Source organism: Rhodamnia argentea, chromosome 3 (assembly GCF_020921035.1).
Source record: "Rhodamnia argentea isolate NSW1041297 chromosome 3, ASM2092103v1, whole genome shotgun sequence".
Lineage (NCBI taxonomy): Eukaryota > Viridiplantae > Streptophyta > Magnoliopsida > Myrtales > Myrtaceae > Rhodamnia > Rhodamnia argentea.
Window position 1 is genome coordinate 1,778,809 of NC_063152.1, and position 27,142 is coordinate 1,805,950.

The 27,142-nt window shown below is 38.7% G+C and overlaps 2 protein-coding genes and 1 long non-coding RNA gene across 6 annotated transcripts; all 3 read left to right on the forward strand.

Moving 5' to 3' along the window:
- Positions 1–1,111: 1,111 nt before the first annotated feature.
- LOC115754993 (F-box/kelch-repeat protein At3g06240-like) lies at positions 1,112–2,122 on the forward strand. The gene is made up of 2 exons (XM_048276218.1): positions 1,112–1,580; positions 1,668–2,122. The coding sequence occupies exons 1-2, from the start codon at positions 1,112–1,114 to the stop codon at positions 1,769–1,771; spliced, it is 573 nt and encodes a 190-aa protein (XP_048132175.1). The 3' UTR covers positions 1,772–2,122.
- A 520-nt stretch (positions 2,123–2,642) lies between these two features.
- LOC115755002 lies at positions 2,643–3,677 on the forward strand. Its single transcript, XR_004017032.2, has 2 exons — positions 2,643–2,701; positions 3,062–3,677. It is a non-coding gene; the product is annotated as an uncharacterized LOC115755002 (long non-coding RNA).
- Positions 3,678–7,709: 4,032 nt separating this feature from the next.
- Positions 7,710–26,093, forward strand: LOC115754978 (ubiquitin carboxyl-terminal hydrolase 26). Of its 4 annotated transcripts, none has more exons than XM_048275832.1 (14): positions 7,712–8,100; positions 8,462–8,556; positions 8,634–9,230; positions 10,575–10,830; positions 11,289–12,031; positions 13,176–13,284; positions 14,160–14,338; positions 16,179–16,463; positions 16,634–16,841; positions 19,017–19,091; positions 21,080–21,307; positions 22,784–23,047; positions 23,516–23,657; positions 25,613–26,093. In XM_048275832.1, the coding sequence occupies exons 2-14, from the start codon at positions 8,477–8,479 to the stop codon at positions 25,696–25,698; spliced, it is 3,252 nt and encodes a 1,083-aa protein (XP_048131789.1). In that variant the 5' UTR covers positions 7,712–8,100; positions 8,462–8,476; the 3' UTR covers positions 25,699–26,093. The 4 variants fall into 4 exon arrangements, with proteins under 4 accessions (XP_048131791.1, XP_048131789.1, XP_030550047.1 ...); XM_030694187.2 differs by having other exon boundaries at positions 7,713–8,100; positions 19,020–19,091; XM_048275833.1 differs by lacking the exon at positions 7,712–8,100 and adding an exon at positions 8,156–8,215.
- The last annotated feature ends 1,049 nt before the right edge of the window (positions 26,094–27,142 follow it).

The window sequence follows — 27,142 nt, forward strand, 5'->3', positions numbered from 1 at the left end:
ACTCACTCACTATAAGTAGTATTAATGCTTGAATTAGTCAACAAATCCATTGTTGGAAGTTGGTCATCAAAGGTGGAATTGGAGTAAGGAGGGATGGGCAGTAACGCTGAAATACAAATTATTCTAGTTGGCGTAAGCAGGGAAGGAGGGAAATGGAAGAAACTATACGAAAACATCTTTTGGGCACTGATGACTTGTAGAACGATACTAATTTCGAAGAAAATGCTTTGTCACTTGTCAATGACAAGATATACCCGTCACCAGCTCAATGACCTTTCCTGTTTGAGTTTGCTTCTTGGTAAAAGTGAACCGTGAGGTGAACCATTTCCTGAAACTTTCTTTGTCCAATCTGCTGATGTACAATTTAGGCTGAGAACATCTTCAAGTGCATGGCATTCGTGACTTTGTGATGTATACCCAATTCTCACGTTTCTGAATTTGATTTACTGAGTACTCTTGCTGTGATTGATGTCAGGTTTCATGTCTTCTTCAACTAGGGTATGTAAACGTGAACATGGACCACCCTCCTCGCTGGCGTTGATGATGGCAACGCCAAGATTGGCGATCAAGCAGCCCGAGCCCGAACCTCGTCCTCCTTGGCGTCCTCACTCACGAGCCCCATCTTGGCCTGCAAGTGAACCTCGTCCTCCTCGGCATCCTCCCTCGCGAGCCCCATCTTGACCGGCAAGTAGCCGTCGCCAACCACCCTTGGTGACCAAAAGTTTACTTGAGGATATCATCATCCAGGTATTATTGAGGCTACCGGTCAAGTCCTTGATGCGATTTAAATGGGTCAGTAAACAATGGCGATCTCTAATTTTGGAACCAGGCTTGGCCAAGTGGCATCTACAAAGGCTAAAGGCAACGGATGTAATTTCTCGCCAAAGAATCCTTGAGACTTACCCTATCGAGACCATAGATTACAAAGCGTTGGACCATGATAGCACGGTTATAAGGTTTCGTAAACCAAGAATTGACGATTCTACATGGAAACCCCTCCTCATAGGGTCTTGCGATGGTCTGGTATGTTTAGATGTCATCAGTGGATTTATCCTATATAATCCGACCACCGAGGAGTTTAGGAAAATTCCCACCCGATCTTTATCAAGAAATGAAGAAGTTCTTTAAAGGATTCAGATACGACCTTGCATCTGATGACTATAAAGTGGTAGTCAAGGGTGGAGATATTTTCGGTGAGGTTTCTAAAATATGTCAGGTGGAGATATTTGCGCTCAACTCCGGTTCTTGGAGAAGGATACAAGTCCAACAAGAAAGCCGCCTCCTTGCCTATGATCGAGAAGGAGTTTATTGGAAGGGGGCCCTAAACTGGTGCAGGGTTGACGAGGGGAGAAACAATAGAGTGATTGTGTCATTTGACTTGTCAGAAGAGATATTCCACCAGGTGCGTCTGGTCCCTGAATGGAGTGGGCAAATACTTTTCCAAGGACTCAAGATTCATGCAGCCAATTTGTTAATGTACACCTCAAATGATCACTGGTTCATGGCATGGATAACAAATGAGCATGGGATAGGAGTATCATGGACAAAATTGTTCAGCTTTTCGAGTGAAGACATACCTGGTATTTATTTGCTGATCCCTTTGGCATTCACAAGGAGCGGAAAAATCATTTTCCATGCTGATTTTGACATTATTCTGTTCAATCTAAAGGATAATACTTACATGGATTCTCTCGTAGAGAGAGCCGAACTTGCTATCTATGTGGAAACTCTTGTTTCACCCTATCTCGGCTGTGAGCCATCAAGAATCTAGAGGTTTTAGGAGTTGTTTGTTGGACTTTCCTTTTTTTGGGGAGATCTGGCTATCTTGAGATGTTGAATGATTGTGTTGAATTTGAAGAAGAAGAAAAATGGAATTGTTTGAGACTATTATGAGATCTGGTCTTTCATTAGTAGCTTCACCATTGTGCTTTCAATACTCTGTTCTCTCCAGATGTTTGGTTAGAACTCTGCTCGATGAATGACCATGACCATTCAATCGTCTCTGTTTTGCTAGAATAATCACTTCACTAGCCAATATTTATTGTAATTTCACAAACCATTTAGCGGGGTCTTGTTATGTAGTTGACATTCAACTGTAATCATGTGAATGTTAAAGCTTATGCCTCTCTTATCGAGAACAGTATCCTCAAAATTCAGGTAGCTCTGGTTTTTTATCAGGTCTTGTTATCAAGAACAATGCTTGCTGCCATTGGAATGTTGTTGTGTTGTCTTGGTGCTCCACTTTTCATTGCTTGTGCTTCCAAACAGTTTGAAAGTATGCATTGATAGCAAATGTTTGTGTGATCAAGGCTTGTTTGATTACGAGGAGTAAGGACAATGATATGGGATTGAGATCTTCATTTCCTTTCCCTAGGTCGCTTGGGAACTTGGAATTAAGAGGAATGTATACCAAATGTTGGAAGAAAAAGAGCTTCATTGCTATGTTTTCAACAACATGGGGGTTAAGGGTACTGATTGGAATGAATGAGTAGAAATAAGTAGACCCAAAAGAAAAGCCAAGTTTGTGTACCAAATCTCTAAGAGTCCAATGTAGGGTTAAGTAGTTATGATTCAAACCTGAGTGTCTTGTAGCAGGTGTGAAACTTCATTGGTAACATCCATATGATTGCTATATGATTGCTCTTACTAATAAGAAATGTAAGTTGTTAAACAATGGAGAAACGTTCATCCATGGAATATTGTGAGTTTTTCAATTGTGTCCCCTCTCCCTCTCTCCCTTTTATTTTTTATTTTTAAGTTTCTGTACTCTTTGGGTGCAAGGGTGTGTTTGAGGCTGGGATAGTGCAGGTCATTTCTTTTTTTTTTTTTTTATCATTTGGGTGAACTGTTGGGATCTAAATAAGTTAAACCATTAGTTTGACAACATGTGACAGTAGCCTTGTGTACTTTCTGTGGCTTTGGGTTTTGTGTGAGCATTTACCGAGTTATTCAGCTGTAGTATTGGTTTTTCCATGCTAGTTGTTAAAGCTAGTTGTCTCTTATTGCTTGTCCTAATAGTAAACATCTAAGAGAGATCACTTGGTTGCTTGTGTTCTACTAGGTGAAGGCTCTTTATGTGACGAACATCCTTGATAATACCACTACTTAACAAGTTAAGGAAAGTTTCCAGCATCATGGAGAACTGACAAAGGTGGACATGCCACCTTCGAAATCTGGGATTAGCGAACGAGATTTTGGATTTGTTCACTATGCTGAAAGGTCAAGCGCATTGGCTGTCAAAGATTCTGAGAAATGAAATTGACAGTAAACATCTTTGGACTTTCTCTGGGGAATGTGGGGCAAGAAATTGAATTGGATCTCTGTTTATCTGTTGTCTTCAGATGCACATAGTCTGCAACTACTGCTTCTGTGAGGCCACGCAATGATAATGTTTAGGGTTTGTTTAATCAATTTAGGAATAGCACAAATCTTTATTCTTAGGAATTTCTGTGGGTTGTCCGATGCTGAGTAAGCCACTTAGAAAAGCTCTAGGTGTGACAGTAAGATGCAACTACGTCTGTCTCAACAGAACAATTGATTCCTGAGGGCTGTGCTTCCTCTTTGTGGTGGATAATTTTGAATGGCTTTTCATGGCTTGGAACATAGGAGTATTAATTTGTTGGCGAAGCTGTCACCCTTGTTGGCTTAATAATAAACTTGTGAACTATACTTGCCTCCAAGCTGTCCTCCTTGATTTGGTCTTCTTGCAAAAAAATTTCCCGTTGATGAGGAAAATCCCCCTCAGGTGGGTCCATGAAACATTGCGATTTTGTTGGTAATGTCTTGGCAATATCCCATGCCTCAGACAGAGAAGAAAACTAATTGCTTGAGTATTGGGCTTCAGGCTAACCATCTTCAGAATCCTGGCTATGGTGTTTTTTTAGCTATTCCATATGGATCTTTATGGTGTTTTTATTGCTATTCCATATGGATCTTCGGATACCAGATATGGTGTTTCTGCCAGTTTTCAGTTGGTCTGGTCATGCTTTTGTTTTGCCCTTTGGTTCTTCCTTTGTTTTGTTCCAAGTACTAGTTTTAGCTGGTCCGTTGTCATGCATGAACAGCCGATGATATAAGGTAGGGGACCAATGCCATCGGGGATGGATATGGTGCCAATGGTTCTCTCAGTCGAATTGGCTGCGTTTTGTAACAGTGTTATTTTGAATTTTGAATGTTGATTCATGTATAGTATAGTATGCTTCTAAAATTTAAAATTGCGGTAGTCATTGTGTGCTTGCTGCAGAAAAATAAGTTAAAATACCTCGACATGTGTCCACTTTCTTGTTTAGCAACCATCCATTTGTATGTCTTTTTTCATTGAAAATTTGCCTGAGTCAAAAAATGATAAAAGCCCTGTCATCAGCACGCAACATAAAAGTCTCTAAGTAAGATAAAAAATTTAAAGATAAGGTAAATGGCTTTTTTTTTAGTAAACAGCCCAACTATGTATTCGACCTACTACTTCGGAGATTATGGTTATTGAGTAGGGCATATTCTAACTTAAAGTACATAATAATATTATCTTATCTAAGTCGAGGTATCTAAATGTGTTAGAAGCGGGTCATATTTGGGTGCACTCCAGTTAGCACATTGGGAGAATTTCATATATGAAGAAGGGAAAGGACATTAGAAAGCGAAAGTCCCTTTCATTTTACTAGATTGCGTGGTTTGATATTTTGAAGCATACTTCATACAAATTGATATTCTTTTGAAGCATGCCATGTAGTTTTGTTATGTTGATAGTGTTCTGTGTTGAGGAAGAAACTGATAATTATATCAGGTAAGCGGATCGTTTTGCCCCACAAATTGTAGCCCCATGTTATGCTGTGCTTTCAGGGCGTGAGTTTCGATTATGCAGTTTGTTCTTTCATGCGAATACATTGTGGGATCAATTGTTCCTGTTTTAAGTTTGCATTTGGTTGCCCTTAGTTTTCCAGTGCAGTGCAGTGTTTTGTTCTTGTTCGTGTTGGTGTTGTGAGTAATCAGTATTTTGGGACCAATGGTTGAAGTAAACTGTATGGTTCAAAAGATTAAATCAGCGGCCAAACTATAATCGTGTGAACTTTAAAGCAAGCACATGGTAATCTTATCTAGTGATTCAGTTGCAGTGGAGCAAGAGGACTGTAAAGGAGCTTTCTTCAAAGCTTTAACCATGACTAGGCCAAAGCAGAGAACGTTCTGGTTCAGCACTTATTGGAGGACACTGCTAAATCTCTGCTTCTTGACTGAGGGACAGAAGCAGAATCTGGTCGATACATGTTCGAGGATCCGTTATTTTTTTTTTTTTTCCTTTCCACTTTTCCCTTGAAAGTTGAAAACTCCGGTTCAATGCGAGGTTCAACGGAGAACAAGATGCAAGGATTCACTAATTGGATGCAAGCGACCTCTCTGCTTTTGTAAACACCGGAGGAAGAATAAGACTCATGAGCGCTCTCTTTAGAAAGAGACGCCATTAGCGGCGGCGAGCAATCAGCAACCTTAACATCTTCTGAATTCATACAACAGCGCATTGGAGCTTCCGGTTTTCCAGCTGAAGTATTTCCTACTCAATTTCATGAAGTCTGTTCTCGTTATCCATATCTACTCACTTTTTTGCCAACTTCTAAGTGCCCTTTGCAAGGGAACTAAATGAGTCATGATCAAAGCTCCAGTAAATTCCAAACTCAAAATAAATCCCAGATGACCCATTAATCTAACTTAACCCAGAATAACCCTTAAGTAGGCATTGAGTATACCTAAATAACCCCAGACCCCTACACCGCAAATATCGTTTAAATTACCCCAAACCCTAAACATCCCTTGCATTACACGAGGGTTATCTGAGGGCCATCTTAGGTTAATTGCTGTTGGAAATAATTTTGGGGGTAAACAAAAAGGTTAGAACGTTGCTAAGGTAAAAAGAAAGAAAATATAACGCAAAATGTGCATATGTAGGAAAAAACGCGGAAAACAATTTTTAGAAAAATGTTTTTTGAATTTTTCAGCCTTCTATTCACGAAAAATGTACTAGTAAAAAAATTATTTTCCATCAATAAAAAAAATCTTCAAAAGTAGAAAAATTAATTTTTTTTATCTTTCTTTCACCTAGACCAAGCATGTTCTCCTCCGTGCAATCATTTTAGTTATTTTTATTTTTTAAAAATAATGAAATTTTTAATTTTTTTTTCCTTTTTTCGTCATATTTGGCCAGCAATCGAACACAAGCGAGTTTGAAGCTTGCTAGATCAAGCGAGGTCAATCTTGCCGACCTAGGGCAAGCTCATCGCTGCTTTGTGGCAGGTCGTTGGCCAAAATAATTGGAAATTTTTTTTTTGAAGAAGAAGAACGAAAAAGAAAAAAGGAATTCAAAATTCAAAATTCAAAATATAAAGAAAAAGAGAAAAAATAGAAAAAATTTAAAATAGATTGCACGGAAAAAAATCAAATCAAAATTTTCATACTAAAGGTGAAAAATGTTTTTGAGCTTATTTTCAAATTTAAACATAATACTCAAAAGTAATGCCATCTTCGTGGAAAATATTTTTTGACGAACATCACATTTTCAAAAAAAAAAAAAAAGAAACGAAACTTGAAAGTAACCCAAATATATAAGATGGTACCTAACATAATCTTTTGATTGCCCATTGAAGTAATAAATGTGATCCAACACTAGCACATTCATCACATTACCTGAAATCAATAATGGATAGGATGGAAAACATTGCTCGTGCTCATTTTGGAACGTGTACTATAATATTTGCTTTTTATTACAAACTTATCACATTCAGAAATGTCGATCGGATAAATAAGTCGACATTTATTCTAATTTAGCAATTCAAATATAGAAATTTAATAAAGAAAATTAACAAATATGCCAAAAATATCGTGGATTAAACCAAAAATTCTAGTAACTTGTGGCGGGTTTTTTTTCCAATTTAATTTTTTAAAAAAAAATTTACAAAAATATTTTTTAAAAATAAATATTTACAGATTTGGGCCTCGCTCGGCGGTTGGGTTGCCGAGCGAGGCCCGCTCGGCAGCCCAACTGCCAAGCGGCTAAGCTGTTGGGCCCAGCATGGTTGCCGAGCAAGGCTAGGCTTATCTTTTTTTTAAAAAAATTTCATTTTTTTAAGTGTTTTAATTATTTATATTTATAATATTTAGTTTATTTCGTATTTTTTTAACATGTTTATATTTATTTTATTTATAATTTTTTTTGCGAAGCTTATCTTTATAACATAATTAGTAATAATTAATACAAAAAATTATTAAGATCTATAATTCATAAATAATGTTGTAATTATGTAATTAATTGAAAATATTCATAATATAAAATTAGTAAAATATTCATATAAATAATGTTGTAATTATGCAATTCGATCGGCTAAAAAGATTGAAAGAAGAGGAAAGAGGGAAAGGAGGGTTCATTTGATATCAAGAAGTAGCACCGAAGGGAGAAAAATGCAAAATTAACAAAGAAAATGGCGTTTTTTGGGGAAAAAGCCGAGCAGCCATGCTGGGCCCAAAGACTTAGCTGCTCGGCAGCTCAATTACCGAGCGAGACCCAAATTTATAAATATTTATTTTTAAAAAATATTTTTGCAAATATTTTTTTAAAAAATTAAATGGAAAAAAAACCCCACTTGTGGCGCTATTTTCAGGAAAAATAATAGTGAGAGGAATTCAAAAAAATATATTTCGACTTTGAAGAAAATAAAATACAAACTGGAGAACGTAAAAAAGAAGAAATCGAAGGAGTGGTGTCGATCGAGTTTACTTGGAGAGGCAGCTCCTCCGCGGGACGACGAAGAAGGAAGCCCCCTCCCTCCCTAGCTCCTCGCTCCTCGCTCGTCTGCTTCGATTTCCCCCCTTCCTCTGCTTCACCGACCAGACGACGCAGCAGTTGATGCCGACTCTGGTGCGTGTGTGATCCTTATCTACCATCTATCGTCGCCGTCGCCGTCGTCTCCGTCGCCCTGAATTTCGTCGGTTCGCGGGTTTTGCGGAGTCTTGTGATCCAATGTCGAGCTCCAGTGTGGTTCCAGACCTCCCGGCTCTTGTTCGCGAACCCTAATAGTCTCCCTGCGCGTCATCCACTCGCGTTGGCCCCCCAAACCTTAGGTAATTCCTCAATGTAATCCATCGGTTCCTTGTTCTGTAGACTTTTGTTTGCGCACGATATGAAGCAGAAGAAATCTAGATTGGACAAGCATTTCGGTACGAACAGAGAGCATTAGTAAGTTGCACGATGCTTGCTACACCATGAAGTCTTTACATAAGAAGCTGTGAGATAGAATGTGATTCTTTTGCACGGACGGGGTAATTTCTGAGGAATAGCAGATGCATTTTATGTTTTGTCGTATATATTCCTGCTCATCTACCCTCTTGATAAGGAATACTGATGAGGACGACACATAGTCTGTGGGTTTAATTTACTGAGTACTCTTGCTGTAGTTGATGTCATTTTACATGTCTTCTCCAGCTAGTGTATGTAAACATGAATCGCCCAACCACGCGAAGTAAAAATAAAAAGCCCAAACCATCCGATGATGTTGACAAGATTTCGGACACATTAAGGTAACTGGAACTCACTTTTACGCCTATGCAAGCCTCTTTACATTAATAATGGGTCGTCTTTGCCTTATACTTTGCAGGAAAATCCACGCGTCTGGTGAAATAACGCAGGATGACATAAACCAGCTATACAACATCGGGAAGCCAGTATGCCAGGGCTGCCGAGTAAATGCTAAAGATAACCCAAACTGCTTTTGTGGCCTGATTCCATCTCCCAATGGAAGCCGGAAATCTGGAATATGGCAAAAGATGTCAGATGTTATTCAATCTTTGGGTCCGGACCCATTTAAAGAACTTCGTGCTTCACTCGACTCACCTGCTGGATTAACTAATTTGGGTGCAACATGCTATGCTAACAGTATTCTCCAATGTCTCTACATGAATGCAACTTTTCGAAGAGGATTCTTGTCCATTGAAGTTGATGTACTGAGAAAACAACCTGTGCTGGATCAGCTTGCCCGGCTCTTTGCTCAGCTTCATGCAAGTAAAAGAGCATTTGTGGATTCTGCCCCGTTTATAAAGACGCTGGAGTTAGATAATGGCGTCCAACAAGATAGCCATGAATTTTTAACCTTACTCCTTTCTCTGCTTGAGCGATGCCTCAGCAATTCCCGAAGTGTTGTGGCTAGGACTATTGTTCAAGATCTCTTTCGTGGAAGTGTTTCCCATGTGACAACGTAAGGATATTTAGTTGTGTTATTCCTTTTTTTTTTTCTTGACAACGTAAGGATATTGAGTTGTGTTATTCCTATATTTTTTCTTTTATACTTCACTGTCTATTTTAGTAAAATAAGCATGAGAATGATGACCTTCGGCAATGAGCAGTTGAATAAAAATCAATTTTTTCAAGAATTGTGCATAGCTTAGTGTAGATCAAAGTTTATTCGTTACGCTTTGTTTAGAAGAAATAAGTGGGAGGTGAAGAAAATCTAAGTAAAGAAATTTGAGGTGAAGTAGATGATCCTTTGAAGTTGTTTGGAAGGGCGAGGATTGGGAGTAATGAAAAGTTGAAGATTTGAGAGTTGACTTGTTTGGAAAGGGAAAGAAATTGAGTGGAAAGAAAATACTTATGTAGCAAATGATTATCTTCCCATAGAGTAGGAGAAGACAAAACTGTAAAAGAACAGCCTATAAAAGAATTTTGGAAATAACCATGCAAATTACATTTGATCAGATAGCTGTAGTGCTCTTTATTTACCAAATATCTTGAGTGATATGTTCAATGATTCCCGCTGACTAGATTGTAAAATGTCAATACCGATAAGAATGGATAAAAAGGGTGTATATTTGAGGCGACTACAAGGGCATTTTGAGGAATTAACGAGGTGGCCTACCATTTCTCCATGTTCTATTTCTCAATTTGGGTGGACCCTTTGGTGGGCCCTGGTTTTTTTCCCACACCTCAAATCTTCACCTTATTTTTCACTGCCCCTTCTAAACAAGGGAATTTTACTTTCTTGCCACTTTCTTCCACAACCATTCCCCAACTTTCTGGACCTCCAAATGGCGGGTTAAAATTTTAGGATTGCTTGAAAGTTAGCATGAATGTACCTATCTGGAAAAAAGAAGAAGGAAAGTTACCGTGAATGTATGGGATGGAAAGCGATATTATTGATATTTTTTGAGTTATTTTATATTTCAGTTACTTCTTTTCTGCTTGACTCTTGTAAATCCACTTGCATATGATTAAGCTTGGTTGAGTTACCTTTTTCTCAGGTGTTTGGGGTTCTTTGAGTTGCTTTGATGCAGTCGATACTTTGCATGCTAACAATCATTTTGTGAAGCCGTGTTCTGAAACCACCGTCATGTTTTTGCGAAGCCATTTTGTGATGAGACGATGTGGCCTTATTTGCCTTTTTGTACCGTCTATGTTTGTCCTAAACTGAATTGGAGAGATTCTTAATTTTTTGGTTAAGTGGTTGCTGTGGTAGGAGTTACTTTTCACAAAATAATTGGAAGTCTTAGTGCTTTAAGTTACAAAAGCCATGACATTTGCCTTTGGACCAATTTTCTGCCTACAGCTGCTCAAGATGTGGGAAAGATTCAGAGGCTTCTTCAAAGATTGAAGACTTCTACGAGTTGGAACTGAATGTGTTGGGTTTGAAAAGTTTAGATGAAAGTTTAAATGATTATCTGCGTGTGGAGCAGCTCAATGGGGAAAATCAGTATTTTTGTGAATCCTGTGGAGCAAGAGTTGATGCTAGTCGAAGCATAAAGCTTCGGACACTTCCTCGCGTACTTAATATCCAGCTTAAGCGTTATGTTTTCCTTCCTAAGGTACTTCATAGCAATTACAACTATGTACATAGATATATATTATAGTTTTTTTATCTTTAACTAGAAAGTCAACCAGACTTAAGGTTTTTGAGAGAAGATTTTATCACAAAACTCACGGTGATAAAAGATAGTCTGTGCAGAGGACACCATTTAGTGGGAATGGCTTTGTCAGCTTGTTGTTATAGGGTCTATTGAAAGGTTAAAGCTGGAAGTGTTGAAAATATTTCTTCCTATAACTTCTCGCACTTGATGTTTCAACAATGGTAGAACCAATGATGTCAGATGGCTCCAAGTGTTTGACCTTTTTCTTCTGTAAAGAATTCCATTTTGACTTATAATTAAAATTGATAATAGTGTCTCTGTATGCCTTAGTCTCTCTCTCTCTAGTGGTGTAGTTTGTTTATACTCTTGTATTTGCATTCACTTATTGTTGATATATTTTGATTCTGTCATTGTAGACCACAACCAAGAAAAAGATAACTTCTGCGTTTTCTTTTCCTCGGGAACTTGATATGCGGAAGAGATTATGTGACCCAGCTCAGGCTGATTTAATATACGACTTGTCAGCAATCCTGATACACAAAGGAACTGCAGTAAACAGTGGACATTACATTGCTCATATCAGAGATGAAAAGGCAGGGCAGTGGTGGGAGTTTGATGACGAGCATGTCTCGAATTTAGGTGATCACCCATTTGGAGAAGATTCGTCAGGATACAAGAGTAAACCTTCACAAAAGGAACCACTTCGGCACTCCTCGCCAGTTTCTGCTGCTGGTGATGCTACTGATGATGTGCTGCCACATTTGGCAGAAAATGGTGATTCAGAACATTCTGAGATCTTTTCATCTGCTGATGCATACATGCTTATGTACAATCTGCGGCAAACCAATACGCATCTTCAGAAGACGTTCACAGTTCTGGATGCCAATAATATTGAAACTGAACACACCAACAGCACATCAAATGACATCACTTCTCTTCCATTTTACCTTAGAGACGAGGTTGATGAATTGAATGCATCATACGTGGAAGCATGCCACCAGTATAAACTACAGAAGGAAACAACATTGCATCTTATGGAAGAAAGGAGGCAAGAGGTGCGCCTAATTCTTTCAGAAGCTCCTGTTCAATCATTTGAGGAACCTTTTTATTGGATATCTGCAAATTGGCTCCGCCTGTGGGTTGACAATATTATGCCTCCGTAAGTACAGATGCTCCAGCTGCACCACCATTGCCATGTGCTTCTCTCTTTCACTCTGACATGCATACTTCTTAAATACTGACTTACTACTTCACGCCAGTATTTATACATTAGGCTTATAGAGGCCATGTTCTCCTCGTTACCTGAAGCACCAACATCCTTGCTCTTTTCCTCACTATGACTGGTTTCATATGGTCCTAGGACACCCTCTCAAGCATGGCTACTTCTTCAACTTTATCTTTCACACTGGCCTGTCCCAACAAGTTTCTCTACATGTTCATTATCATCGTCTTCATTGACCTCTTTGTTGACATTGCTTGCTGAATTATGCTCATTTTTTGCTTTTTCAAATGCATTTGTGCATTCAAGTTGGGAGATTCGGCTTCAAATGAACACATTTGACCGTCGATTCCTCTGATCTGCTGTCAGATGATAAAGGGGACTGTCTTGTTGGTAATTACTCAAACTTGCCCAAAAAAGGCCATATGGAATTCGCTACCATGGTTTGGAGTATACTTTATACCAAGCTGGTGTAGGACAATCTGACTAGTACTATCAGATATACAAATACCACTTGTGGGCTACGAACAGAATTGATATGATGGGTTATTATAAGCAATCAATGAGGTTGAAAGGTTTGGTAAAAAGCATTGAAAGTTAAGAAAATGATCGCGCCACACAACTCAGAAGTGAACAATTGCTGAAAACTGAAAGATAAGTGTCTGTCTTCTCAATTTGATGAACATTAAACTTGCAGGCTCTACTGAAATGCTAGTCCATGGACTAATGAAACAGTCAGTCTTCACCAGAACCTTGTAATCATGTCAATTTGTTCACAATGATCAACTAGTTGATCGATGAGCCGCATCAAAAGTTCATTGACATTGAAGAATAAACTTGATAAAAAAAGTGGTTTTGAACAAACCAAACATGAGTCATTCCTCCTTCACAAAGATAACTTGTGATTCGGTACCTTTAAAAGCTCGATATGGCTATCCCAAGGCCCAATTTAGAATTCAAAGAGGAAAGCAGGAGACTGTAGTTGGTTTTAGTTACTGTTCATGTATTTCTTATCATTATCCATTGCATTTTGGGAGGATTATCATTATTTGTATTTTCCTGGCTTCACTGTGATGTCTGGCAGTGTTCTGGATAACACTCTCATTCAATGCTCTCATGGAAAAGTTCACATGGCAGAGGTAGGCTCCATGAAGCGATTGTCTGCCTGTGCCTGGGTGAAATTGTTCTCAAAGGTACTCAGTTGTTTTTCATGAAGTTACCTCTCGCCTAACTGCTATAATCTTACTATGAATGAGTGTTTGGTGGTCACAGTGAGTGTTGAGTGCCTGCATCAATTTATTTTCTGTGTCAATCAAGTTCTTTCACCTTCTCAAGGGAAAAGGGGTGACTTATCTCTTTTAACTTGGGAACATTGTTGATGGATATTAAGATGCTTCCCCCCACCCAATATATATATTTATATTTATATATATAAATAATATTAACAATCAGTAGCTTCAATGGACACGTTAACCATATTCTCTGGTTAGGGGCACAGTATAAGGGTTCCTACTCAATCTACCTGGTTGCCATGTTATTATATCTCTACCCGTTAATGTGGTTGGGAATCTTAAATTACATCAAGTAGCTGCAGATTCTTCTACGTTTTCCTTGGGGCTCAGTGTCTTCTCCAATAGGAGCAAATATTGAATAGTGTGAGTGCCTATAAGCTGTCAAAACTTTGCAGTGAGATAATAACCAGAAGCATTGCTGTGATTATTGCTTAAGTGCTAAAGCTACGGGAAGAATTCATCTATCAAACTGACTTATGCGTGTGTTACTGTGGATCTTGGTGTGCTTTCTGTTCTGTTTTTTTTCCCCTCTTTTCAAAGCTATACCCAAAGTCATAGATTAAGGTTTTGTACAATAGAATATCTTTGTTGATTTCTACATGCTTCCACTATTTTAAGTCAAGCAAGATTCAGTCTTCAGCACATCATTTTTCATTAATCTGTCATCTGAGGCTTTCAGATATCTTTTCGTTTTAAACCGGAGCTCTTGCTCACGTTTCTTTTCAATTTGTCGTACTGTTAATATTAACTGCTTTCTACTGTTCTTTTATTCTCAGTATGGTGGGGGGCCAGCATTGGCCAATGATGACTACTGCGTGGACTGCCTAAAAGAGGCGGCAAACAGACTGGTTTGTGCTGACAGCTATAGGGATCGGAGAAAAACAATGAAGGAACTTGCAGATTATGCGCTTTCCGGAAATTGTAGTGATGGAACGTACTATGTATCGAAGGCCTGGTATGGTTGTGCAATTTTCCGTTATATCTTCCCTATTGATCCCTAGGCAGGAGCTGTCTTTCATATTTCTTTCTTTTTAGATCAAGTGGTAAAATCAGTTCCTTGTTTTTAATTTTATGAAGTATATTAAAGAGCACCAGGAGGTTCCTACCTTTCACAACCTCAAAGCTAGAAAATATCGAAAACAAAATTAAAAAAGACTCAGACGTCTAAAGAGCTTCCACCACAATGCCAAAAAAGTAACATGGAAAGCCAAATATCCTTGAGAGCTCCTATAGAACTTTCCCCATGTGAAAAAGCCCGCCTTTTTCTTTCCTCTCATATACCCTGACAACTGGAAGCGAGGATTAAAAACAAAAAGCTTTTCCTTATCTTTACAACAATTCAACTCAGACCAAGTAAAGAGTTCCTGTTCAACAGAGATCCTGCCACAACACGACCCAACTAATGTGCAAGAGTGACAAAGCCATATTCCAGAGTCCTCAAGTCTCCAGGAAATTAAGGAGAAGATGAGAAACAGATCTTGTACTCTGCTTACAAAGAAGACACCTACTGGCTAATACGCGACATTTTCTCTTCAGAAGTAGTTTGTATCTAGATTCCTATAGTTCAACTAAAATCTTTTCCATTCCCAATATTTGTACTTAATGTCCCAATTACCTTGAGGTTCATATATGATAATGACATTGAAGTACTCATTCCTGCCACTATTTTGATTCTGATGGTTTTATCGAGATCCTTCTAACATCCACAATATCCTCTGTCATAGGCTAATTCCACAGTGATTCCAACTTCATTTCTTAGTCTAGAAAGCTGAAAAACTGAGTTCTTGAGGTCCTTTGCGTCAGAGCCAACCCACTTGTTTTTTTCAAGGCTTATAGTACTAATCTCTCTCCTAACTATAAACCAGCCACTTCCGTCCATTTACTTGTGAAAGTCCCAATGTTCCAAGTCCTCAACTGAATCCTACACTCGTGGACTAACTTCTTTTCCTTGTCTCTTCCAAAAAAAGGTAAGGAAATCCTTGCTCATTTGACACTGCACCAAGCGCCTGTGCAATGGCCATTGCACACTTCTCACTGTGTTTAGGACACGACGTGGCACTTCCAGGCGACGACCTAGCTTTAATGCAATTCTTTGTAGGGTCCATTCTTGGACGTTGAGCATCGCTTGTCCACTACCTATGGCTTGGGACCAGATAAATCCTACCTAGGTGCAGTTATTAAGTATCTTAGAATCCTTGAAGAAATTCATAAGATCATCTTAATCAAATGCAAAGACGAGTAGCATTCCATTGAGCCGATAACGTGTTGGAGCATTTTTTACCTGTGTCAAACTTAAAAGAACTGGCAATCTTCAATTTTTCAAGAAGGCAATTCCAGGTTCTCTTATCAGCTACATAGAGCTGTTGCCAAATTGAGATGGTGAGGCGTAGTTCTCTTCGTAGTTCCAGTACAATAGCCATGCAGAAATCAGCAGTTCTTTCATTCATGTGTTTAGATTTAGGAAAAGGTCATTAATGGTAACGACTCTACCACTTCAATTGTGAGTAGAGAACTTAATTAGTTTAAGAACTTGTTACTCATTCCTTCGCTGCGGTTTAGTAGCAATTATTGCCTGGCACTCCAACTATGTACTCTCTCTGTCTCTGTCTCTGTCTCTGTCTCTCTGTGTGGCAAGTCTTTCTGTGTGAAGTTGTGTGAGCCTTTGTTCTTGCATAATAATGTTGGCTCAGATTTTTTTTTCTATTTATGCCTAGAAACGAACCAAAGATTCACCAGAATATCGGAGAGGATCTTTTGGTTAATGTAATGCAGCATCAATCTGCCATGCTTCGCAGGTTACAGCAGTGGGTGAAAAGAAAAATCACAGATGCACCAAGTGAAGCTGATGCGGGGCCTACAGCTTCAATCAGATGTCCTCATGGGCAACTTATGCCTGAGCAGGCTGCCGGTGCTAGGCGTTTGCTGGTTCCTGAGAATCTTTGGCTATTCTTTTATGAAGATGCTTTAACTGTGAATCCTGATGATCCTTTGGGTTGTCCTAGCTTCCACATTAGCTCAGAGCAGTGCTGCCAATGCAGTGAGAAAATTTCAGAAGTGGCATGCCTAGAAGATTCTCTAAGGTCATCTATACATCCGTTATTTCAGTTAACTGCCTTTGTGGATACAGATATTGTTCATCATACATGCTAGCACATTTATCTTCACTTTGTGTGCATCTGTCTGTTTGTCTGTTTGGAAGATATGAGCTGATTACTTGCATGTTTGTTGATTTTGTGTATCTTGGGTTCAGAGCGGTGAAGAACAAGCAGCGTGAAAATCATGAGAAGTTAGCTGCTGGTAAAAGCTTTCCAATTCTTCCCTATCACAAGTATTACTTGTTGCCGTCGGTATGGCTCACAACGTGGAGAAATTATGTGAATGCTAGTGGCAAGAACACTTTGTCGTGCAATGAGCCTGAATCTTTGGATTCCGTGATTGATAAGCTGACATGTGCGAAGGTAACTTGCAGTCATATCTTGCAATCTCCGGTGTCTTGATGCTTTTTTTTTTTTTTAACCAGTCCAGAAGGTTCTTCAATGCATATTCCCCCGTCCCCCTTTTTCCACCAACTCACCCACCACAACCACAAGCACAAGCACAAGCAAATCATTTACCTGGGTAGGCAATGTACTGAAACTCTGCAACATCTTTATCTCCTTTCTTTAAGTTCTATGGTTTGGTTTTGGTCTCTGGAAATCTGTATATTAGTTTTAGCTCCTGCAATACTTGTTTTGTATGTTTCTCTGTCTTCAAAAATCATTTATGTTTGTCTTTGCGTATTAGGAAGGAGTAAAGATCTTTTAATTGTCTGTTAGAGCTTTAAAGAAGATGAAGAACGGAAGTGGGCCTTTATTGCATACCACTAGTGTGGAAGGTTATGGGAGAGATTGGGTATCTGGGCTTGCAACCCTTCTCAATAAAATTTTAAGATCAAACAAAAAGCCGGAAGAATGAAGAAAAGTACCCCATGTGCCTATATAGAAGAACAAAGGTGCCACTCAGAATTGTGCCAACCACAGTGGTATTAAGCTACTGAGGCATACCATGAAGCTATGGAAAAAAGTTATGAAGGAGAGGTTGAGGCAAGAGATTCATATTTCAGATAACCAATTTGGTTTCATGCCAAGCAGATTCAGTATGGAGGCTATCTACCTATTATGAAGACTGATGGAAAGGTATAAGGATAAACCGAGCGATCTGCTTTTGGTGTTTATAGATTTGGAAAAAGCATATAATAGAGTACCAAGGGAAATCTTATGGGTGGTTCTAAAAGAGAATGGGGCACTCATTGCCTATATACAAGCGACTAAGGATATGTAGGATGGAGTGGTCAAATCGTTAGGACAAATGGAGGGGAAACAAAAAGATTCCCCATAAATATAGGGTTACACCAAGACTCTGCTCTAAGTCCTTATTTTTTGCCTTTGTTATGGATGAGCTAACAAGAGATATCCAAGGTGGTGTTCCTTTGTGTTTGCCTTTTGCAGATGACATAGTGCTGGTGGATGATATCAAGTTGGGTTAACCAGAAACTCAAATTTGGAGGGAAACTTTGGAATCTAATGGACTGAGCCAGACTAATACAGAAATATATGGTTTGTAATTTTACTAAGGGAAGAAGTGCAAATGACCCCTTGGTGAAAAGTGGGCATAAGGAAGTGCCAAGGAGTAGATGGAGATCTCACCCATAGAGTACAGGCATATGGATGAAGTGGAGAAGTACATTTGGGATTTTTTCCGACTGTTAAAGAATGATGTTATGTAGGGAAAAAGTAGGTGTTGCCCCAATTGAGGATAAGATGAGAGAAGACCTAGATGGTTTGGCCATGTTAGATGAAGGCCTTCAGATGCTCCGGTGAAGAGATGTGGGCAAGGATTGGATACATTAATTAAAATGGGTAGGGGGAGTCCTAGAAGGATGAGTAAGGAGAAGATAAGGAAAGATATGGAAGATCTAGACCTTGCAGAGAATCTAATAAAGGAACAAGCCGGCGTATAGATTCACATAACTGATCCCACTTAGTGGGATAAGGCTTGGTTCTTCTTGTTGGTTTTAGTCTATGTTTTTCACTGGCTTTACGTTCTAATTTCACAGATCCCCTGATCTGGACTGTCTCTTCCAATTTTTGCAACCAAAAGAATTATTGTAACATTCACGAAATTTAGTACTTTAATTTGCTTTGCCCTGAATAAATATTTTCCCAGCTGACAAGAAGATGCTATTTTCTAGGGTGTTGGTTCATGTGATTTTTAGATTAATACATTCTTGTTTGAGTGGCACAATTATGGAACCAAAGTGACTATACTGGAGCAGACACAGATCAAATTCCACTTGACAACGTTTAATTGATCTGATCATGGACACGGATTTATATGGTTGCCAGTAAATAACTATCCTGGACCTGGTACTGTTGAATCTATCCGAATAGGTGGTGGGACTTTGTGATAAGTTAGCTTCCGTTTTATTTCGGAGATGATGGTTCATTCTTATGCTCCTACCAGTGATGATATGAATTGACTTGTGGCATCTATTAATACACATGTTTTAGCTGGCATCCCTTGCATGTATTGATACCTTTTTTGAACTCCATATTCAACCATTTTTTACTCAGGGATGTGCTTGTGCTTCTTAGCAGCATTTACGTCTTCTGGAAAGGCCTCTTGACCTGGTACACAAGCGTGGAGCAATTTTTCAGAAAGTTTCTCTTGTAAGTATATGACACTATCATGAAATATTTATTTCCTCATAAACAAGGAAGAAAAACTACAACCCTCATATATTCAGAATCTGATTCACTTGATAACAGACAGCAGGTATAATCTTTAGGTGTTGGTAAGTATCGATGCTCTAATTTCTTTCGACAAAAGTTGAATCATGTGTATTGGAGCTCTTAGATGCGCATGAAGACAGTGAACAAAGAAGTGAAATCTAAAATTTCAGATGATGGCGACAAAGCCGCATCACAAGCTGTTCCCTTATCCCTAGATTTTTTTTTTAAATTGTAATAGTGGGGACTGTATAGTCAATTCTGGACCCCAGTGTCCATGTTCTTGTGGTCATTGTTGGAGCATGATGGTGATGAAAGGTGATGGTAACAAGGTCTTTAGGTAATTATGGTGATGGTGATGTTCAGTCAATGTTCTGGTTATAAATAGATGTTGGGGACTAGTGGTGGGGCCTTGCACCAAAACAACCAACATAACCAAAAAAAAAAAAAAAAATTTAGATCAATCCAAGTTGCCTCTTGCGATCAATTAGCGAAAGATATATCACCAGTAAGAGCATCATATCTTTTATTCATCTTATAAAATTGTAGCATCAACAGTAATAGAAGAACAATCTCTTGAAAAAAAAACTTGTCTTCAATAATTATCAGCTAGTATGTTCCATCTATGGCCTTTTTTCACGTGAAATATCAGATGCTAATTCAATGTGTAAAGAGATCAGAGTCCAAACTGATTTTATGGTGGCTAGGTTAGGCCTAAATCCCTAGATTTTGAAATTTCAATTGGTCAGCTGAACCTCATCTAGTGAATTTGCTATTATCTTAGCCCCACCAAAGCTTCACCTCCAGATCTGTCCCCGGCTCTAGTGACCATGATTGTTGAATGATGATAGCCAGGTGCTTTGGGTGGTTAGCAATTAGTCTTGAGTTCCGTCAACAGAGCATTCATGACCTTTGACTTCTTGTAGTAGTGGTCCCTCTTCTCGGAAAGTATTTCCTTATCTATTGTTGGTTGGGATTTTTTTTTTTTTTTGGGGGGGGGGCTGGTTTGGGGTTTTGGGGGAGGGAGAGCAGTCTCCCTTTTGCATATATGAGCGGACTCTGAAGAAGAGGAACTCAATGGTAGTTTAGAATAAAAGTACAATTTTTTCTCGAGAGCTTTTGTTTTGGGACTGCCCTTGATCATACCACTTTGTAGACTCTGGTATGTTTTCTCAATGGCGCTGAAAATGGAAAGGATAGGCAGGGAGGGCTCCGTTTTGTCTCATGAACATGCATATCTTTTCTTTAAAGGGAAAGATGATGTCCAGACCCTGCTTTTTGGTTGAACCACAATTCAGCTGGCTTATGTGCATGTAACAGCTGTCTTAGGTGCATGTAACTTGTTTCTTGCTTTTTGACTGAAATTCAGTACAGAAATCCAACAAATTAGTTACAACTGCTTAATGAAACTTCTGGATTTGATCTGCACTGAAAAGGCACATTAGGTTCATAATCAAAGACTTGCTGGGGAAAATGAAGAGGTTGTAAGGAGATGGATTTGTGCTTTGTGGCTTAAATTATAAGATCTATTCAAAGTTTCCCTTCTTGGAATTTTGAATCTGGGTCATTGTACCAGGAGGATAGTTTGTACAAATTCACTAAAATTGTACATTTGCAGAAAATGAAGCTCCATGTGTTCAATTTGTCTATTGTTAGGCTTTTATTAAAGATCAGAATAGAAGATTTCAAAAGGGAAAAAGAAATCTCTTTCTCATATCTTTCTAGTTGGTTTTGAATTATTCATCGTATTCTGGATGATTTTGTAGATCTTGTTGATACTCATCATTGTGATCAATGTGTGTATATGAGCTTGGTAATCCCTTTTCATTGTAAAGCACTAGGAAAGCTGTGTTTGTTGTCTGGCTGTTTTCCATATACAGTTTGGCATAATTCGTTCTCCTCCTTTCCTCTCTTCCTTTGTATTCTAGACAGATGGATTGACAATCATAACATCAAGTGACTGGAAATGTTTCTGTGAAGAATGGGGATGCTCTGAGAACAAAGGCATATCCGCTATCATTGAGCATGATAATGATGCCCAAGATAAGGGTATGTGTGGTAAAGAGTCATTGATAGGTAATGAGCAGCTTGGTTCTATTGATGGGTCAAATAATCGACTTGATGAGAGAAGGCTAGTGATCAGGACATCACCAGAGGTACTTTCTAGTCCACCATTGTTCCATTTCTTGCTCTTTATCCTCGTGGATATATTCCTCGGTATTTTGTCATTCTGTATCTGATTGTTATACCTCAAGAATGTTTAATTGCTTCAAACTGATGGTCTTATTTGTGGATTGTGCACCTTGTGATAGGACTTGTGGTTTCGAAGTATTGGGCTCACTCATCATTCCTTTGTGAAAGGACTGTTCACGTTATTATTTTGCAATTGACTGCTTTCCCCAAAATCGGTTGTGGATATCTACAGGCTAAATAGCCAATTGGGCAGATCTGCCTTTTGTCTGTGGAATTACCGATATGTGCTTTGAAGTACAATAAGGCTTTCTATATGTAGGAAAGGTACAATGACGCTGGTCAAACTATCCTAAGTGGTCCTCTTTTAAGGATGATTGGTCACGAGTAAATATTCCCTGTCAAAGGGAATAATTAAAAGCAAACGAGAACGAACTATTCTCCTATCAGTTGAGATCAGTGAAACTGATCTGTTTATACCTTTATGAAATCCGGTATCTTCTCCTATGGGAAAATGTGAGCATCTTCAAGTTGGCAGAATGAAGGTTCTTCAGGTGTATCTGATCTCTTATATTGGCAGTAGATGGATGTGATTCTGAGGTCTGGCATGATATTGAATGAATCAAGTATTATGTCCATACTTCTTACGAGTTACTGGGAAAAATGAGAAACATCACAGAGAGGTACCAATGGAACTAGCCGTTAAAGTTGTATAGGCAGGTATGCAGATGACTTTCATCTGATTAGTTTCAGAATGGGCTACGACTGTCAATCTTCTCAGGGGAGAGGTCGAGCTTCAAGAAATAGTGAATGGTCTTATCAATACATAAATGTATAACTCCCCAGGGATTTTAATTGCGCTTCTATTCGTCACTGTAGGAATTGGGTTCTCTTTTGGAAGGACTAATGATGCAGATAAATATTACTTTTTCGAAAGCTTACTTGGCTTGATGAAGGCTTTGTCTAATTTTCCAATGTTCTAAGACTATTCCCCCCACATAGGTTTGGATTTGGCCAAACTCATTTGTGAATATTTAGCAGTTCAATTAGAAATATAAGAAGGTGGCAAACTAATGAAATTTTAGCTACTGATTACCAAACATGCATTACTTAAGTACGACGTTGAATAAGGGGAGAGTAATCTCGCTGAAACGCTGTGGTGGTAATTATGAGGACTAGTTGACCATGCATTGTATCTGAACTTTCTACTGTGGTGCCAAATGTGAAATATGTTCTTGTGGTGCCTATTTTAAGGTTTTCCCCCCCCTCACTACATGGTTGCTTCCTTTTGGTCCTGCTGCCATCCAAATATTTGCATATTTTTGGGTGAATGGTTTTATGAGATTGAAATCCATTGCTTCTTTATTCATTTGCAATGAAACTGCAGAAGGAAATCTCATCTTGGTCATGTCTCTTGTTTAAGGAATCTATTTATGTCCTAGGTCTGTGAGGAATGCGTTGGAGAAAGAGCAAGCTCCGAATTGATGCAGAGATTGAACTATTGCAACGAAGACATATATGTCACGTTTGTGCATGGAAAGGAAGTTCCAAAATCTATCTTAGAAGCACCTGAGGCTGCGTTTGATCCAGGCCGCCGGATATCTAAACGCTCTAGAAGGACAAATTATGGAAGTGCAGTTAATCTGAAAGTTTCTGGCTCCACATCAATATACCAGTTAAAAATGATGATATGGGAATCTCTTGGGGTAGGCTTTGTCAAAATAATGATGGATTAGAATACTTGCAGTCGATATTTCATCCTTTTATGCTTGCATCTCTGAGGGTGCCTCCATTTGTTGCTCTTATATATTTTATATACCCAACCCATGCGTAGCGACATGTGCCATCAACATATAGGATTATTGTGGCACTCTTTTTCTTGGCTAGGGTTTGATGTTGTGAGTTTTAAGACTCAATTCATGGAAAGGCTGGCGGACAAAACGGATTTTCGTCTACTGTAAAAATCAACTTGCTATTGGCTTTGTTTTGATATTTGCAGGGAAATATTGCTAGTACTTAGTTTTAGCAGCTGCTTTTATGTGATGAAGTCACAAATATCTTTGCATCAATCAATTTTTCTTCTTTTCCTGCATCAACTCATGAAAGCCATTGATAACCACTCGCAATTAAATTTTTGCAGCTCTCCCTAATCAATTTGTGGATAACATGTGCAGGTTGTGAAAGAAAACCAGATAATTCACAAAGGGCACACAAAAATAGAAGGGGAATCTTCTACTCTTGCAGATTTGAACATTTTTCCTGGCGATACACTTTGGGTGAGGGATTCAAAGATCCATGAGCATCGAGATATTGCTGGTAAATTCCCTTTCTGAGCCTTATAAATGAAGAAATCTATGATGGAGATAGGATTCTCCAAAGCTTTGTGATTGCCTTTCTTATGTGTGAACGATAGCACATGAATTGTTGGGTTTCTTCTTCTTTGATTTTTGTTAAAATTAGTCATAAAAGTTAGGCCAGATGACTGAATATGTCAATGTGCTTGTTGGTAATTCCTTAAGTGAGATTTTTTCTTTTGGCTTGGCAATCGAGTGATAGTTAATTATAATTGCATCTTTTTGAAAGACATAACTGCACATCACTAGGGAAAAGAGAAAAAACACAAGTAGAAAAGGAAATACTGGTAGATGATGAGCTGATTAACGGAAAAGTAAGCGAGGAGTTCCTTTTGTCACAACAAAATGAGAGGGTAAGTGGTTAAATGTATGGCATTCTCTTTCTGAGAGTACTCATACCAGCCTGCATACCTGTCTAAACAAACCAGCAAATTTTCAACCCATCTCATGATCGCCAATCCTGCAACACTAAAGCATTTGGATAATAACAACGATTTACCGCCCAAGCATCCAAAGAGTAGCCCAAAGATTAATACCTGTCAAAATCTATGTTTTGGCTTGTTTTTTCCCTTTTTAGGGCTAAGTTCTGGTTGATGTTTTTATGCCAGAGAAAACTTATGTTATCATAGGATTGAACCTTGGTAGCCCCTCCATCAAGTTTGAGGTCACCAAGGCGTTGGGTCGCAGACTTTAATCAGACTTGATATAAAAAAATTCCTTTCTGTAGGATTGGACTATTTCCTGGCGTAGATTTAGGGAGAAGTTTCTTTATATAGAATACTTAAAGAAACTAAATAGTGAGGGGTCCTTCAGTAACAGGACTGACTGAAAGGGTAAGGTCAAACTTTTGGACTTGCAATAGGAGTACCGGCAGTCAAATTTAGCAATTTAGTGGAGGATTTTGTAGCCATACAAGAGCATAGCACCAATTTTGTGCTTGACCTTTTCTTCTGCATTACAGATCTTAAAGACGTGCAATACTCGGTATGCACATGCAAGCTTGCACAATCCCCAACCAAATACTTCTCCTTATGCATGTGAACGTACTTGTGTCCCCTGGTTGTCATTTGGGTATTCGTAATCTCCAACGAGTTCTTTTGATCTTGAATTGCAAATTCAGATAAAACAACCACTGTGGGTTGAGAGGCATTGCTTTGTGCTTCACAGAGAGATATTGTACAATCTTTCACTTGAGATCGGTTACTCCATTGCACAATCTTCACCCCAACCCAGTACTTCCCCTTGCACATGCAAGCTGGGATGCCGTTTAAAGAGTGAGGTATTGCTTTAAGAAACTTGAAAAATCAGAATCACGTGATGACAATATTGGCATTTGCACAATATTTTTAGCAAGCCAGTGATTATTCATTTCCCAATATCTGTTGGGTTCATTTTCTCCTTTATGCCAAAAATTTATTGTCGATAAAAGTATCGTGGATATATGCTTTGTGCTTTAATTCCGAAATTACTTAGGGAATCTCACTACAATAATCCCCAACTTCGCCCTCGCCCTTAGTTTCAAGACCTACACATTGTATCGTCTCGTTTCAAGATCTATTCCTTGTGCCCTAAATTTGAAAAACATTTACACCCTCTAATTTCTTTAATTTGCTTAATCTTTTTCTAATTGTCACTCCAAGGTGTAATCTGTAGGTTTTTTTAAAATCTTATGGCACAAAGTGTGGGCAATAGGAACTAGAGGACATAAAGCGTCAACCAGGGACTAGTCTACTGGATTTCTCCGTATGGGAGTTATCCAATAGCACTTGCATGGTTAACTTTTTTCTTTACATTTCCTTTGGAAATCACTGGTTCTATTTTTGAGGGGAAGAATTATTTTTCTATGCATTAGTGTTTAAGTTCTGAGATTTGGAGGCTTATTCTTTAGTGACTCATATATATTATTTTTTTTAACAGATGAGATATCCATTCAAAAAATGGATGTGGAACATGCTGAGGAAGGTTTTCGTGGAACACTTTTGACAACTGATTTTCCTTCATAAGTTTGGAGAAGCTGGCTCTTCTCAAATCTGTGCAAACTCTGGTTGTCCAACATGCTTTTAGGTAAAAGCAAATTTTCATAGAAAGTTCTTGTAAACCTTAGTCTTATTGGTAAATTTACAAAGCAATCTTTGTATATGGGTTTTTTGTGTGGCTGCTGCTTAGAGTTCGGGATATCGGTGGTACGTTTTACCATAGATGTAGACTCAGTGATATACTAGTTAGCAATTTGAAGCCAGTGAAAGATGTGGGGCTTTTTTCTAGCTGCAACAGTTCATCGTTCTAAAATCTTAATTCTCCTATCGTCTTTAGTCAATAGCTGGATTTCTATCACAGCTACTCGTACTTTTGAATTTGAGAAAAAGATATCTGAATCGAACATTTATAGATTATGCAGCTAATCTGTAGATATGCGTTTTGTTTTGGGGAAGATTCAATTGTAATATGAATTTTCTTCTATGGAAGCTTTCGACATGTTTTTAACCTCTCCGGCCAGAATAAAACGCTGTCCCTCTACCATGTCATTTACGGAGATGCTGTGTGTCGTTTCCATGAAGAGTGATCGGTACTTTATTTTTAATTTGTCAATGAGTACTCCCACAAAATCCATTCTAAAACATGTCTGGTCTGTCTACGGAAGTCGTTTGCTGCTCAGAAGGCCCGTGTTTAGCGGTTTTTCGAATGCCTCAAAACTAACATGACAAGAAGCCTGAAATGAGTAACTAGAAGAACTCCGGAGTGAACATTCTGCAGCTCTAAATCCAGAATATTTCACGTATGGCGGATCGAAATGTAGTCTAATGATTTGTAAGTCGTATAATTTTAATGAGTAAATTATTAGTGATCGTGATACGACATATTAAAAGCAAAGATCCCCAAAAAGGCTTCTAATTTGTTAATTACAATATTGTACGTGACTCGAGCATTGGAATATTATTCGCAATCCAATTAGCGGGTGTACTTTGATTTTGCCTGCAGCGCTGGTAGAGAGTGCCATTTGGGCCCGTGGGCCCGGAACCGGCCCGTTGATCGGGCCCACGGTCCCGAACCGTTAAAAAAAAAAAAAAGGGGGGGCCGTTGGTAAAATAAAAGAAGAATTAAAAATAATTCTTGCCTATAAATGCATATGCTTCCCCTTTCATTTTTGTCACAAATTCTCCGAACAATCTCTCGAATTCTCTCTGAAATCCTCTCAAATCGCTCAAATTCTCCCAATTCTCTCAATCCCGACTCAATTCTCTCAATTCCGACTTCCGATCAATTCTCTCAAAAATGGCAAGTGGAAGCAGAAATGCTAACAAGGGCAAGATGACTATGGGAGATTCCAAGTATCTCATTCCCGAATATGATCCTCGTGAGTATACATATTGGGAAGACGACGATGATAATATCAACTATGTCCCGATTCCGAATGTCGAGCACATCCAAACACAAGAAAGTCTTCAT